The 14,097-nt window shown below is 35.3% G+C and overlaps 2 protein-coding genes across 2 annotated transcripts; one reads left to right on the top strand and one right to left on the bottom strand.

Annotated features, from left to right (window-relative positions):
- The first annotated feature begins 3,888 nt into the window (after positions 1-3,888).
- Positions 3,889-9,860, top strand: LOC18100244 (pentatricopeptide repeat-containing protein At5g02830, chloroplastic). Its single transcript, XM_024603704.2, has 12 exons — positions 3,889-4,522; positions 4,662-4,749; positions 4,903-5,110; positions 5,803-5,910; positions 6,408-6,572; positions 6,748-7,329; positions 7,835-7,900; positions 8,037-8,117; positions 8,246-8,343; positions 8,683-8,893; positions 9,132-9,192; positions 9,343-9,860. The coding sequence occupies exons 1-12, from the start codon at positions 3,976-3,978 to the stop codon at positions 9,678-9,680; spliced, it is 2,553 nt and encodes an 850-aa protein (XP_024459472.2). The 5' UTR covers positions 3,889-3,975; the 3' UTR covers positions 9,681-9,860.
- A 356-nt stretch (positions 9,861-10,216) lies between these two features.
- LOC18100243 (DNA topoisomerase 6 subunit A) lies at positions 10,217-11,745 on the bottom strand. The gene has a single exon (XM_006381444.3). It carries the CDS (start codon positions 11,630-11,632, stop codon positions 10,361-10,363), a length of 1,272 nt encoding a protein of 423 aa, XP_006381506.1. The 5' UTR covers positions 11,633-11,745; the 3' UTR covers positions 10,217-10,360.
- Positions 11,746-14,097: the final 2,352 nt, after the last annotated feature.

The raw sequence follows: 14,097 nt of genomic DNA, 5'->3' as shown, positions 1-14,097 counted from the left end.
GATCCCTCCAAGATGTGTTATATTTGCTATCTTTATAGATATTTTTTAAGCCTGTTGTAGGGCTTTGGTTGTGGGGAAACAAGAGGTTACTAGAATAACTAATAATGGTGACTTTTGATTTGGCCATAACAATAAGGAGGTGTGTATGAACAAACAAAATTCATTCATTCAGCCTGAATTAGCAACTAAACAAACCACAGGTCAGGGTTCAAGTTCTGGATCTGGTTTTAAATTTTGGTATTTCAAATGTGATAAGTTAGGGCATCAAGTTTTTTTATTACCATAAATCAAAGGTCACCCGGGTAAAAAATTATTGGTAAAAAAACCCAATAAGAATGTGATTGATTTTGTTTATAATGATTTAAATGGTAGTGATGGGGTTTGACAAGGTAATAGTAATGCTAACTTAGCCAACCAAAAAACCTTACTTACTCTTAAAAATGATTTGGGCGAAGATTGGTTATGCTTCTATTTTGTTCAACTTGTACCATCATGGACAAGGTATGTAATTTGATAATTAATAATGGTAGTTATGAGAACATAGTGTTAGCTGAGGTAGTAAAGAAGTTGCAGTTCAAGATAGAAAAACACCTCAAACCCTACAAATTAAAGTGGTTGAATTGAGATAGCTAGATAATCATGGATGAACGTTGTCTTGTTTTGTTTTTTTATAAGCAAGATATGTTTTACTAGTGTTTGATGTAATATAATATCTATGGATATATGTCATCTACCGTTAGATAAACCATGTCAATATAATAAGAATCTTATACATAATTGATGATGTAATACGTATACTCCAAGTATAAAGGGAAAATTTATAGCATTGATGCTCATAAAAGAAGGCGCAGCTGTTGAGAATAAGGGTAAACATATATTGTTTTTATTCAAGTTTGTAGAGAAGAAAGAGAATTAAGATAAGAAGAAGATTGTGGAGGATTGTAATTGTATGAGAAAGGTTACGATATAGAACAAACCAATGATGACTAATAATGGTTTTGTAAAGATTTATAGTGTTTTAGGTATTGATTGTTGGCCCAGTTTATCTAAGTTAACTAACTATAAAATGTCAACATGTTAGAGGTAAGTGGAGCGCAAAGGCATATCATCATTTTTAATGGTAGACAACACAATAAAGTAGGTAAATGAATAGTCAGAACTTGATGACAAGTTCTTTCCAATCTAGAGAGAATAATGTAAGAGATTTTTCCCTAACATGTAATTTTATATTAATTGGCATAAATTTTGATCCAACTGTTAGATTGATATGAAATTTCTCTAAAAAATTCCAAAGATATTGTATTATTTAGGGTTAAAATTTTGTATCAACTGGAGATCAGTAAGGGTTTTCAATAATGCCTAGAAATTACTATTTGAGATTTGTTATAGTTTCCTGGTTGATTTAGGATTCGTTTTCTTACTTGGTTTAAGTTTTTATTATCATTTTTGTAGCTTTATTTAGGATGTTTTCCTACTTTGTTTAGCTTTTTCTTTATTTTTGGGTTTTCTTATTGATTTAGGTAAGTTTTTAAGTTTATTTAAAGAGTTGTAAACCTTCCAGAAAGTATGAGTATTCAAAAAAATTGAATAACCAAGAAAACAAAAAAAATAACCGAACAAACCAAATCAAGAAAAAAACCAATTTAAAAACAAGAAAAAACATTTGGCTCAATCTGATTTTTATTTTAAAAAGTTGAAATCAAATGAATCAGTTCTACCAAAATTTAACCAATTATAAAAAACAAAGGTATAAATAGAATGTTTTTACTTTCACCTAACCCTAAATCACAAGCAATCGCACGCTACCTCACCTACCCTCTCTTTTATTCTCCCTTCATCTCTGGTATCTACTTAGCAGCCCATCTCACCTCCCCCATTTCCTCTTAAAAACAAGAAAAAATATTTTTATTTTCAGGTCTTTTTTACTGGAGAAAGAGTTGCAGGCTTAGATGGACAAACTATCTTCGACCTGATATTAAATGACATCCTTTTACTCTCGATGAGGAGAAGCTTGTTATTTAGTTTCATGACATTCTTAGAAACAAGCATTTTCTAGCAATATGAAAATTAAGAATAACACTGCAAGTAACTCACAAAGTTGTTGGACCAAATTGTCTTAAATTGATCAATTTCTTTTAAAAAACATTACAACACTACGTTTTCATCCCATAATGATCTTCTAACTTAGTGAGAATCAACTCAGAAAAGTTGAAAAGATTTGTGCATTAATTCACAATAAAAGCCATTTTGCACTTCAATAATGTCATTTGTGTTGCTTGGTTCTGCTAGGTAAATTGTGCACCAAAATGAGCTACCAAGAGTAATAAAGACAAAAAGTCATTAACCTAAAATTTTGTAAAATTCCAACATTATCATTTGAACATTAAATCTACAATATTTTTGAGTCTTTATCTATGATGAATGAATAATAAACATCTATTTTATTTTAGATTATTTGTTATCTGTTAATATGATTTTATTTGTTTGATTGCTAGTATATTTAAAAGAAGTGGATTTTTTATGGTGTTTCACTGTTCATATGAATATTAAATTATCTTTTTCTTCTTTTTTATTTGTTTTTTTTTTCAATTTTATCCTTAAGCTTTTTTCATCTTGATTGAGTCCTTTTTTGATCCAATTTCATGAGAGTCTTGAACTTTCATGAAAAGAAAAAATTAAAAGTGAGATGACCACAATGTAAAGTATAGAGAAAATACATGGTCAATCTTAAAATTTTTAGAATTTTTATTTTGGTTTAGAAGTTCATTTTATTTATTTTTATGTCTTTAGGTTTGAGAGAAGGGAGAGAAACTCATCGGAAAACAGTAAGGTTGTCAAGTGACCATAATTCAATTGCAAAATTTTTTTTTTTTTTGTGTTATGAGTTTCTCTTCTTGAGAGTAGTTCATTGAAAGTGATTTTTCTATCAGAACTTGGTGGAAAAAGTTGATCATGTACGGTCTTGATTTTTTTTATTTGGTTGATTTTTTAATTTTTTTTAGTGATTTTAGAGGGTTTATATAGGTTTTTATGGTGTTTTGGGTGAAAATAGATAGAAAAATGAATTTTAAGGAATCCCCTTGATTTTCTGACCATTATTATGGTGGCTAGATTTTAGAAAGAGCAATTTGTCAATCTCTTGGACGATGCTACAAAAAAAAAATGCACTTGAGCTTTTTTATTAATGCCAAACGCGTGAACATGACCTCTATTTTTTTCATTTCATTTAGATTTTAATTTTTAAAAAATTAATTATTTTAAAATATTATAAATTTATTAAGAATATATTTTAGATATTATTTTATTAAATATCATTCAACTTTTACTTTATTTTTGAATAAAAGTATATCTATATTTTTATAATATTAGCAATTTTTTTAGCTCAAGTTGGCCCAACTCAATTGATGATGTTATCATCTTAATATTTTGAGAAAAAACATTAAATTTGTATACATTAAATTTTGAGTTCTTATTCATAATTTTACTTATAAATAAAAAACACATTAGCAATATATACATATATTTTTAAAATTAAAAAAAAATTATCCGCAAACCTTTTACCAAGTATATATTAATATTATAATATCTTGATATTAAAAAAAATATTTATCATTAAAATCTTATTTTAATATTTTGTTTCTTAAAATTATGTTAAAGAAATTATATTATTGTCTACTTATCAGATAATATTTCTCAATTTAAATTGAAAAATTAAATTATTCAGTTTTTTTAAGTGTTAAATATATCAGACAATATTTTAAAATTTCTTGGCAATGATTATAATATCTGTTTTTATAAATATTATTATCTTCTTCTTCTTTTCAAGCATTCGTTAGGTTTATTTTTGGCTCCGTATCTTAACCAAAAATACCTACCTTTCAAATTCAATCCACTCCCAAATGCCAAACCCATAAAACCCTGCAACCAAAACCAAAAAAAAATTAAAAAAAAAATGCTTTCAACGGTAGGACAAGAATGAAACAACTCCTCATCCTCGGCTCCTCCACTGTTACTCCTCCGACAAACCCCTCCTCCACTCCTCACCACCACCACCACTCTCCGAAACCCAAACCCAAAACCCCATCACTCCACGCTCCCTCCAAACCAATCCCTGCCGTCCATTCCCGCTCTCCTCCTCTCCTCTCCACCATCCCATTTCGCCAAAACCATAACTCCTCCTCCCTCCTCGATTACCATGCCAACCTTGCTTCAAAGCTAGCCGAGGATGGCCGCCTCCAAGACTTTGTGATGATTGCAGAGTCAGTGATTGCTTCAGGTGTCGAGCCTTCAAGTTTTGTTGCTGCATTAAGTGTGGGTCCTGTGGCAAAGGGTATTTCAAAGAATCTTCAACAAGGAAATGTAGACTGTGTTGTTCGGTTTTTGAAAAAAACTGAGGAACTGGGAGTTTCCACTTTGAAGTTTCTTGATGGGGTTGCTATTGATTTGCTTAAAAAAGAGTTTATCAGGATTGTGAATTGTGGTGATGTGGAGCAAGTTGTATACATAATGGAGACTCTTGCTGGTAATTTTCTTTAATCACCAATATCTACAAGAAAATTTAAATTTTCTATGATTCAGAATTCAGCTTTAATTAGTAGTTACAATGTTATAATTGAGAAGCTTTGCATTGTATACGTAACTGATGTTTTGTGGCTGATCAGGGTTTTGCTTCTCCTTCAAAGAACTAGTGGACCCATCTTACATCATAAAAATCTGTGTTGACAAGCTTAATCCAAAGATGGCTGTGCGGTATGATCACATCACTCTTTGCAAATTTTTATTGGTTTGATTTTTTATTAAAAATCAGTGAAACATATTTGTTGCATTGAATATGTGTCTACATTTTTTATATATTCCATAGTATATGATGGATGCTACAAGTACAAGTGTTGCTTGATGCAGGTATGCAGCTATATTTCCAGGTGAAGGACGCATATTATTTTGCAACATTATAAGTGAATTTGGAAGAAAAGGGCACCTGGATTCTGCTTTGGTTGCCTATGATGAAGCTAAGCATAAATTGAGTGTTCCTAACATGTATTTACATCGTACTATAATTGACGTCTGTGGTCTTTGTGGTGACTACATGAAATCTAGGTATATTTATGAGGTAATTGACATGAATTCCTTCATCTGCTAAAGTTCTTTGGATTTGTTTATGAGCTTCATTTAGTTTAAATGTCTCGCTTCTGGTTTGGTTTGCGTATTGACATTAAATAGTCCATCTTTTCCATGATCAATTTTGTTTTGTGGCAATACCTAGCCACCTTGTTTGCATCCATTTCTTGCTTTCAATCAAATTGATTGCTGAGCATTCTTAGATTATTTAGTTAGGGTTGCAAGAAAACAAAGAAAAAATGGAGTTGGTGAAATTTGGCCCATTTTTACTGGAAGAATTAGTATCAAACTATTCAAATTGTCAACAAATAATGGGTTCATTATTATTTGTTGGCATAGATGTGCTTATTCCTTCTACACAGAAGAGTGGGTTTATCTTTCCCGTTTAGTCCCCCTCAACCCCCAGGTCCATCCTAAGCATGGGTTTCCTGTATCAGATCTTCTGAGCTAATAAGACATAATTTTTGGGCATGCTGGAACTGAGTTTTGTGTTTATCTTATAGATACAGGAGATAGCATTTTTCTAGTCTTGCAAATTCATAATTGCTTGTCATCTTGGTACTTATTACTCTCCGAGTCAACTTCTCGATGGCTTTGAACATGCACTTGTCACATGTTTTGCAACATCTTAGCAATTTGTTTTGCTGGCAAGGATATGAAATTGACAAATGAATCTTGCTGCAGGACTTGATTAATCGGAAGGTCATCCCAAATGTTTATGTTTTCAACAGTCTCATGAATGTCAATGCCCATGATTTGGGCTACACATTCAGTGTATTCAAGAATATGCAAGTAACTCTCAGCCCCCCCCCCCCCCCCCCCCCCCAACACATCCACACACACAATGCATGACCAACACGAGCACAAACTCACACTCAATGAACACATCTTTTACAGGTGAGTTTCATTGTATTTGCAAATTTTTCAAAGCCTTTTACCTTTGTATCATCATTAAGCTTTTGACTTGAAGCTCTTTCATTATTTGTCAACAGACATACAAAACAATCAAACTTTTAGATGATATTCTTCATTTCTAGTTTCTCCTCACCTTTTATTATCTTATATATAATTATTTGCAAAATGTAATAAAATCCCAACCCCCCCCCCCCCCCCTCTCTCCAGTTGAAACTTCTATGAAAACCCAAGGCATCCATGTGAAAATCAGTTTTAGTAAACTGTTATCATCTTTCCTTTTTTCTTTAGAATCCTAAAGACTGCTTAAATGCCAAAATATGTGTGCAGTAATTTTATCTATAAAATATTTTAATACCCTTTTGCTATAAATCCAGAATCTTGGTGTCACAGCAGATGTGGCATCTTATAACATCCTGTTGAAGGCATGCTGTATTGCTGGAAGAGTGGACTTAGCCAAAGACATTTATAGGGAAGTAAAGCAGTTGGAATCAGCAGAAGTGTTGAAGTTGGATGTCTTTACATACTGCATGATCGTAAAGGTATATCTCTGTGCTGGCTGTGCAGGATATGAATGTCGATCTCACTGATAGAAAAGAATGCAGTGTCAATCTCTTAATCTGTTCCGTGAAAAATCTTGTTTCCCTGTTTAGTTTATTTTATTTTCATGCACTGGCTATGGTTCCTCAGAACTTCTCTACTCCATGAATTCTCCAGATCTTTGCAGATGCAAAAATGTGGCAGATGGCACTTAAAATTAAAGAAGATATGCTATCATCCGGAGTCACCCCTAACATGCATATATGGTCATCGTTGATCAGTGCATGCGCCAATGCAGGTCTTGTAGAGCAGGCAATTCAGTTATTTGAAGAGATGCTCCTATCTGGATGCAAGCCAAATTCTCAGTGTTGCAACATCCTTTTACATGCATGTGTTCAGGCTTGTCAATATGACAGAGCTTTTCGTCTTTTCCAGTGCTGGAAGGGAAGTGAAGCCCAGGAGGTTTTTCATGGAGATCACAGTGGCAATGCAGATGAGATTGAGCATGCACAGAAACACTGCCCTAACATGACTACCATTGTTCCAAATTCACATCATTTAAACTTTATTAAGAAATTTCCCTTCACTCCCACTCCCGCAACATATCATATGTTAATGAAAGCATGTGGTAGCGATTACCACCGTGCAAAAGCCTTAATGGATGAGATGAAGACAGTAGGAATTTCACCTAATCATATAAGCTGGTCAATCTTGATTGACATATGTGGAGTCTCAGGCAATGTATCTGGTGCTGTACAGGTAACACATTTTCTATTGGAATTTACAAGATCTTTGCTTTTTACTTTGTAGTTGAATTCCTTATATCTGTTATTGTGAATATTTCTTTAAAATAACAGTCACATCTAATTGAATTTGGGTGTTGAACCAACTTGTCATTGTACCAGCAAAACAAAAGGAAACTAACAAGAAAAAGTTCTCAATGTCTTGTCATATCTTGCCTGCTGCTCCTTCCTTCTGGTATTCCATAAATTGAATAATTCTATGATATTGGCTACGCTGATTAAACTTCCATTCAGAAGAACTGTCTACATACATTCTTTAAAGCGAAAACAAAAGTTGGAGCAGGCTTGATTTTCTTTTCTTTCTCAATGCCTTTTCATAATTTCTACGACCATTTCTTTCTCTAACAAGTCTTTTGCTTTTCCTGGCCACTGGTTTATCTCTCTCTCTCTCTCTTCTTTTCTTTCTACTTTGTTGAACTTGAAGGAAAATAAGCTCTCTAACACTTCTCTTTTCAGTGCAGATTTTGAAGAACATGCGCATGGCTGGAGTTGAACCTGATGTTGTTGCATATACAACAGCTATCAAGGTTTGAGGCTTTCAATTCCAATAAAATTGATTTTGATGAATGTCGATAACATTTGCACTTGAATATATGGTCACTGTTGCATTTTGAAAACTGAATTGGCTTTATGTGCTGATTCATCATGCGCTTTTGTTCATAGGTTTGTGTAGAAACTAAAAATTTGAAGCTGGCATTTTCGTTATTTGCAGAAATGAAAAGATGTCAGATAAATCCTAATTTGGTAAGTGCTGAGAGCTTTTGTGCTTGTTTTCTTCAATTGTAATGCTCCATGTTGCTAAAGAAAAAAATGTTCATTCTCAAAACATACCAGCTTGAAAAAACAATTTAAACTTCCTTTTCCCCTCCCAGGTGACATATAATACACTTCTAAGAGCTCGCACTAGATATGGTTCCTTGCGAGAAGTACAACAATGCCTTGCTATATACCAGGATATGAGGAAAGCAGGGTATGCTAGCAAGTCCTATGATGTTTGTAAACTGTGTCTTTCTGTTTCTGGAAACTGATCTATCATGTTAGAAATGTGCTGCATTCTTTTTCCCTGGAGGACATTGTGCTCGTTAAAATCTATTGTTAGGAACTGCAAATTTACCTTGCTTTTTGTTGATTTCTCAATCTCAAGCATCCTACGTAGATACGCCCATATTTTTTCCATTTCATTCTAAATACATTCGCGTAAAAAGGATTGGTTGACAGGGTTATTCCTGTCACTGCCCCTTATCTTGAGGCAATTTGATGTAAAACCAGTTGGATGCATTTTCCTTACGAGAGCATGCTGACATTGCAGGTATAAATCAAATGACTACTATCTCAAACAGCTAATTGAAGAATGGTGTGAAGGAGTAATACAAGATAATAATCAGATCCAGGGTGGGTTTGCTTCTTGTAAAAGAACTGACTTAGGAAGACCTCGTAGTCTACTTCTTGAGAAAGTTGCAGCACACTTGCAGAACAATATTTCTGAAAACCTAGCAATTGACCTCCAGGGACTGACAAAGGTACAGTAAACATTATCAAGTGAATGTTGAAACATTGTTTTCTTTTTGTTAGATATTGGTTGCAGGAAGTCAGGTTAGGTTATGAGACTCCAATTCTGCTCTCTCTCGTTGTCTTTGAGAGCAGATCGTGGTTTGGAGTTGGTTGCTCTGATAATAGACAATTTGCATTACCACTAAGCTCAAGAATAAGAATTCTTGCTCAATTTCTGTTCTCAGTTTCTTTACCGTGAATTTACAGGTTGAAGCTCGGATTGTAGTTCTTGCAGTTCTTCGAATGATCAAAGAGAACTATACTTTAGGTATGGTAGCAACAGTGCCCTTCATGGATCATTGAGCACATTTACATATTTGAAATCTACCCGAACAAAAAGGGGGGGTGATTAGTACATGAGGCGGCTGAATGCACATAACCTTGAGCATTCTGACGTTATGCTAATTTCTTGTTGCAGGTTATTCAGTAAAAGAAGACATGTGGATCACCTTGGATGTCAGTAAAGTAGATCCGGCATCCAAACGAGATTCAGAGGTGAAAAATGCAATAATTGAACTTCTGCGGAATGAGTTAGGGCTTGAGGTTCTGGTTGCAGTCCCAGGACATTTAGATGACATAAAGACAGATTCGAAAAGCTCTCTAGATCCAGGTCCGGACTTGGTAGTGAGGTTAGCAAGGAACAATAAAATGGCATCTTCCACAAGACGCCCCATAGTAGTTACACAGAGGTTGAAGGTTAGACGGAAATCACTGCATGAATGGCTGCAGAGAAGAGCAGGTGCCATCAGAAGGTGATTATTCTTTATGTACGTACAAATGACAAATTTTGTATATAACTAAGTTTTTTTCTTTTTTCTTCTTCTAATAACGCAGAACAAGTCAATGCATTTGAACACTGACTTGTGATGCCATTTTCCAGTTGTACCATGGAATACACTATAAAATATCGGATAAAAGATTCTGTGATTTCTGCTATGTTCCGTTTTCTTCCCTGAAATTAGCTGTAGTTTTTAATTCTGCTCTCCACTTATAATGGCTGAAAGCCTGCAGTTTAACACAAACCTGGCTAGTAACTTCATTATCTACTTGCAAAAAACAACAATTACTTTCTTACCAATAGCACGGCTGTTCCTATTTCATTTTCCCCTTTCTTCGAAAGTACTAGCAGAGTTACTTACGGAATCTCAGCCACCTCTTGCAATTTCTTGCCCCATATTTACGTGAAGTCGTCTGGAGAGTTGCATAGACATAGATAGGTTAAGAGGAATGTAGAACACCTTAAAATCCCCTGAAGATTAGTTAGCGCTTGGAAACAGATAAAAACTCCCAGATGAGCAAAACCAAATATTATTATCATTGATGAAGTGAAAGACTACATCGACATTTAAGCAACAACATAAAATCATCCCAGTTCTCATTACAGCTGCAAACAGGAAAATACGTACAATGGTCTTTCCTCAGCTCCCAAATGGCCCTCAAAGCCAATCCTGCTGCTGCAACTTCAAAGGCAAATAAACCTCAGATAAATACTGAAACCCAAACGAACTCAGAGCCTGAATCTCAGCCTTCTGTTTAGTCTTCACCATCAAACTCAACTCCTCAACCCACCCTGGATTCTTCTTCACGAAATCCTCCTCCAACAAATCCTTCCCAGTCTTGATATCCTGCTCAGTCATCGGCAACCTACATTGCTCAGGTATCTTATACTTGTCCAAATCACTAGGCCTAATCCCCAGCCATTTGATATCCGGTGTGGTCAAATTCGCACTATCATAAGACATATTCTTCGACCCACAGCCATAAACAGATAAAATCTTCAACCCATATGGATCACTATCAACTAATGCCAAAACCGGCAGCTTCAATTCGGTCTTCATTTTCCTTAAAAAAAGCCTTGTAGCCACATCCGGCTGCCCTTTCGCAGTCACAATAATACATGGAAAACGATTGTAAAACCTATCCTCAGCTAACCTCATATATGCAGCATCCTTCTCAACTAACAAAATAAATAATGCATCACTCTGCATATCCCCAACTCTATCAATATTCGGTGGAATCGCTTTCCCTCCCATTCCCATTTTGGTGCAATCAATCATATCCCCATTATCACTAAAAATCAATCTCCCAACAACCACCCCCTTCTCCGCCGCAATCACGTTAAGAGAAGACCTAGTACACCCAAGCATACACGAAACATCATCAAGAACAGCGTCAGACTGTGTCTGATCCTGAAACAACTTCACATCAGTGTAAAACAAATCTCGCTTTGTAACATGAATGCTTTTTAGACAAAGCTGGTGGATTAAGGAAAGGATCCTTGCAGTTATTGTGCATTTGCGGACTGATGAAATGTTAGCGAAAGGGCGGAGGGTATTTTTGTCTTTTAAGACAATGCGGTCGAGTTCCGGGACATAGAGTTGGTTAGTGGCAGACCGTGAGGGGACATTGAAGGAGAAGCCCTTACCGGAGAGGATTGATTGGACGATGGAGATGGTTAAGGCTTCGATCTCAGATTGGACAGAGGTAAGGGAGAGGTCGGCGACTTCTCGACAGCTGGAAGAGAGTGATAGGTCGGAGAGAGTGAGGGGTTTTGAAGAGGAGGCGGATGCAGTGGAGATTACGAGGGATTGTAGAGTTTGGAGGATTACAGAGTCGGGTTTTAGGAGGTTTTTGAAGAGGAGTTCGGTGGTGGAGTCTGGGTCGGGTTGGCGGCGTTTTCTGGATTTGGTGGAGGTGCTGTCGGCCATTTTGGTGGGGAGGCGGGAAATGGGTTTTTCTCTGATTGTCTCTCTAACTTATTAGGGCTTGCGAAATGTGAGAAAGCAGACAAGACCGCAAAGTAGATGCAGTTTGAACGACACCGTTTTGTTGCTTATTTATGATATATACCAGATAATTGGCCCGGCTGCGTTTCAAATAAAAAATTTTCTAAACAAAAAGAAAAAAAAATGAAACATTACTAACATCTTTTAGAAAAAATTTAAGCATTAATTAAAAATTTAATATTTATATTTAATAAGATAGATTAAGGATTATATACGTGATGTCGTACCCAACATCGCGGCGACCTTAAAAAATTATTAAATCTTTGAAAAGAACGGATTTCTGGCATCCTATTCTTTGATGGTGAATGATCTTGTTTAAGGAGTCGTCACCTAGTATTATGGTCACTAGGAACCCTAACTGGTCAATAGAGATTCTATGGTACGAGACTGGTTATGCAAAAGGAAAGATATTATCACCCCTTAAGCGTCCTGCCTAAAGCAGGCTGCATTGCTGACTTTGTCATAAATTGTTAATGTTTTGTTGGTTTATGCTACGGTGGTTTTGCGTGTAATATTCCTGACTCTGACGTCAGTGAATATTTAACTACAGATATTTCCAACTCTGGCGTTGGTAAATATCACGTAGCTATAAAAATAAATTTAAATCAGCTATTTTTTTATTCCTGACTCTGGCATCAGTGAATAAACAAATCAAATAAATTTATTTTTACGCATCACACAAAAAATAAAATAAATTTAAATCGGTATTTTTTTTTCCCGACTCTGGCGTCAGTGAATAAATAAATAAAAATAAATTTATTTTTACGCATGCACATATTTTTTTATTTTTCTAGCTAAATAAAATAAAATACAACAAATAAAAATAATATAAATTTAAACCGGTATTTGTATTCCTGACTCTGACGTCAGTGAATAAACTAATAAATTTACATTATTTTTATTCATGCATACACATTTTTTATTTTTATTTTTCTGCTTTTTATTTTTTGGGCTGGGCCGGGCCCAGCCCAGCATAATTTCTTTGGGGCTGGGTCCAGCTCAGCCCATATGGCTGGGCTAGGCCCAGCCAGCCCGGCCCGGCCACTGGCCCAAGCCAGTTGCCCGGCTGGGCTGAGCAACACGCGTGCGCTAATGCACGCGTGTTGCTGCACTGTGCAAGTGAATTAAAATTCACTTGCACAGTGTACACTTAATTGAAAAGGAGAAGTCGCTTACCTGGTCTGCGAGGCGATGGAGACGGTGGTGAAGCTCTGGCTGGCCGACTACCTCCTCTCCTCTCCTCTGCTCCTTCTTCTGCTTTCTTTTGTTCCTGTGCCCGCGGTCTGCTTTCTTCTTCCAGCAGATTTTGAGATGACGAAGGAAACAACAATGAAGATGCCGGTTTACTGTGGATACCGATTGTTGTCTTTGTTTTTTTGTTTTTGCAGGGATAAAACGATGGCAGGGACAATCAATCCTTGTCTGTGTGTATGCTGCCCTTTTTCTCCCCTGCTCTGCGTGTTATTTCTTTTTGTATTTCTGCGCGCCTCTCTATTTTTTCCTCTGTTTCCCCTCTCCCTGTGTTTTCGTTCTTGACTCTGTATTTTTTTGGGTTGATTGCTCTGGTTTTCTGGGTTTCTCCTTGGTTTTCTGGGTTGGTTCTTCTTCTCTCTTTTTCTCACCGTGTGTTATTTCTTTCTCCGGGTTTTTACTTTGTTTTTGCTCTCGTTCTCCTTTTCCTCCCTCTGCTCTGCCTTTTATAAGGCCCAAAGAGCTTGCCCCTCAAACCAGTCCTGGCTTTGCAGGACTGTTATCCCTCCACGAACGGGATTGTGGGCAGAGAACGTGGTCACGATTGGGTCGGCTTTGCTGCCGATTTTCCAGCTTCCCTGTTGAATCGGAATGAAGAAGATGCACGACTGTTCCCCAGCAACGGTGCCGTTTCGACAGAAATGGAAATATTCACTTTGACCCCTAAACAGTTTAAACTTAACAATTGGGATCCTAATCAGTAATAATTGATTTCTAACTCTGCCCTTAGGTTAATTTCAATTAAATCTCTGAATTTATTTAATTAATTAACTCAAAGTTTAATTAAGTATGCAAACTTATTAATTCTTCTAATTTTATTAATTAAACTAATTTAAATTTTAATTAAATTTCCAAACTTATTAATTCTTCGATTATTGATCAATTAACTCTAAAATTTAATAATCTCATTGTCAACTATATTCAATTTTTGTTATTTATTCAAAAATTGGATTATGACACATGATATCCTAACATTAAATAAAAATTAAGTTATGAAGTTAAGAAATAAACATGGATGAAGAACATTTTCTTAATATTTTCTAACTTAATTACACGACACTAATATATTTCTTACAGAAAGAGTACGGTTTAAATTATACTAAAACAAAATATTTTGCTAGTAAAAATCTTTATTT

Source organism: Populus trichocarpa, chromosome 6 (assembly GCF_000002775.5).
Source record: "Populus trichocarpa isolate Nisqually-1 chromosome 6, P.trichocarpa_v4.1, whole genome shotgun sequence".
Lineage (NCBI taxonomy): Eukaryota > Viridiplantae > Streptophyta > Magnoliopsida > Malpighiales > Salicaceae > Populus > Populus trichocarpa.
The sequence above is the reverse complement of the archived record's forward strand: the minus strand, read 5'-3'. Positions and strand labels throughout refer to the sequence as shown.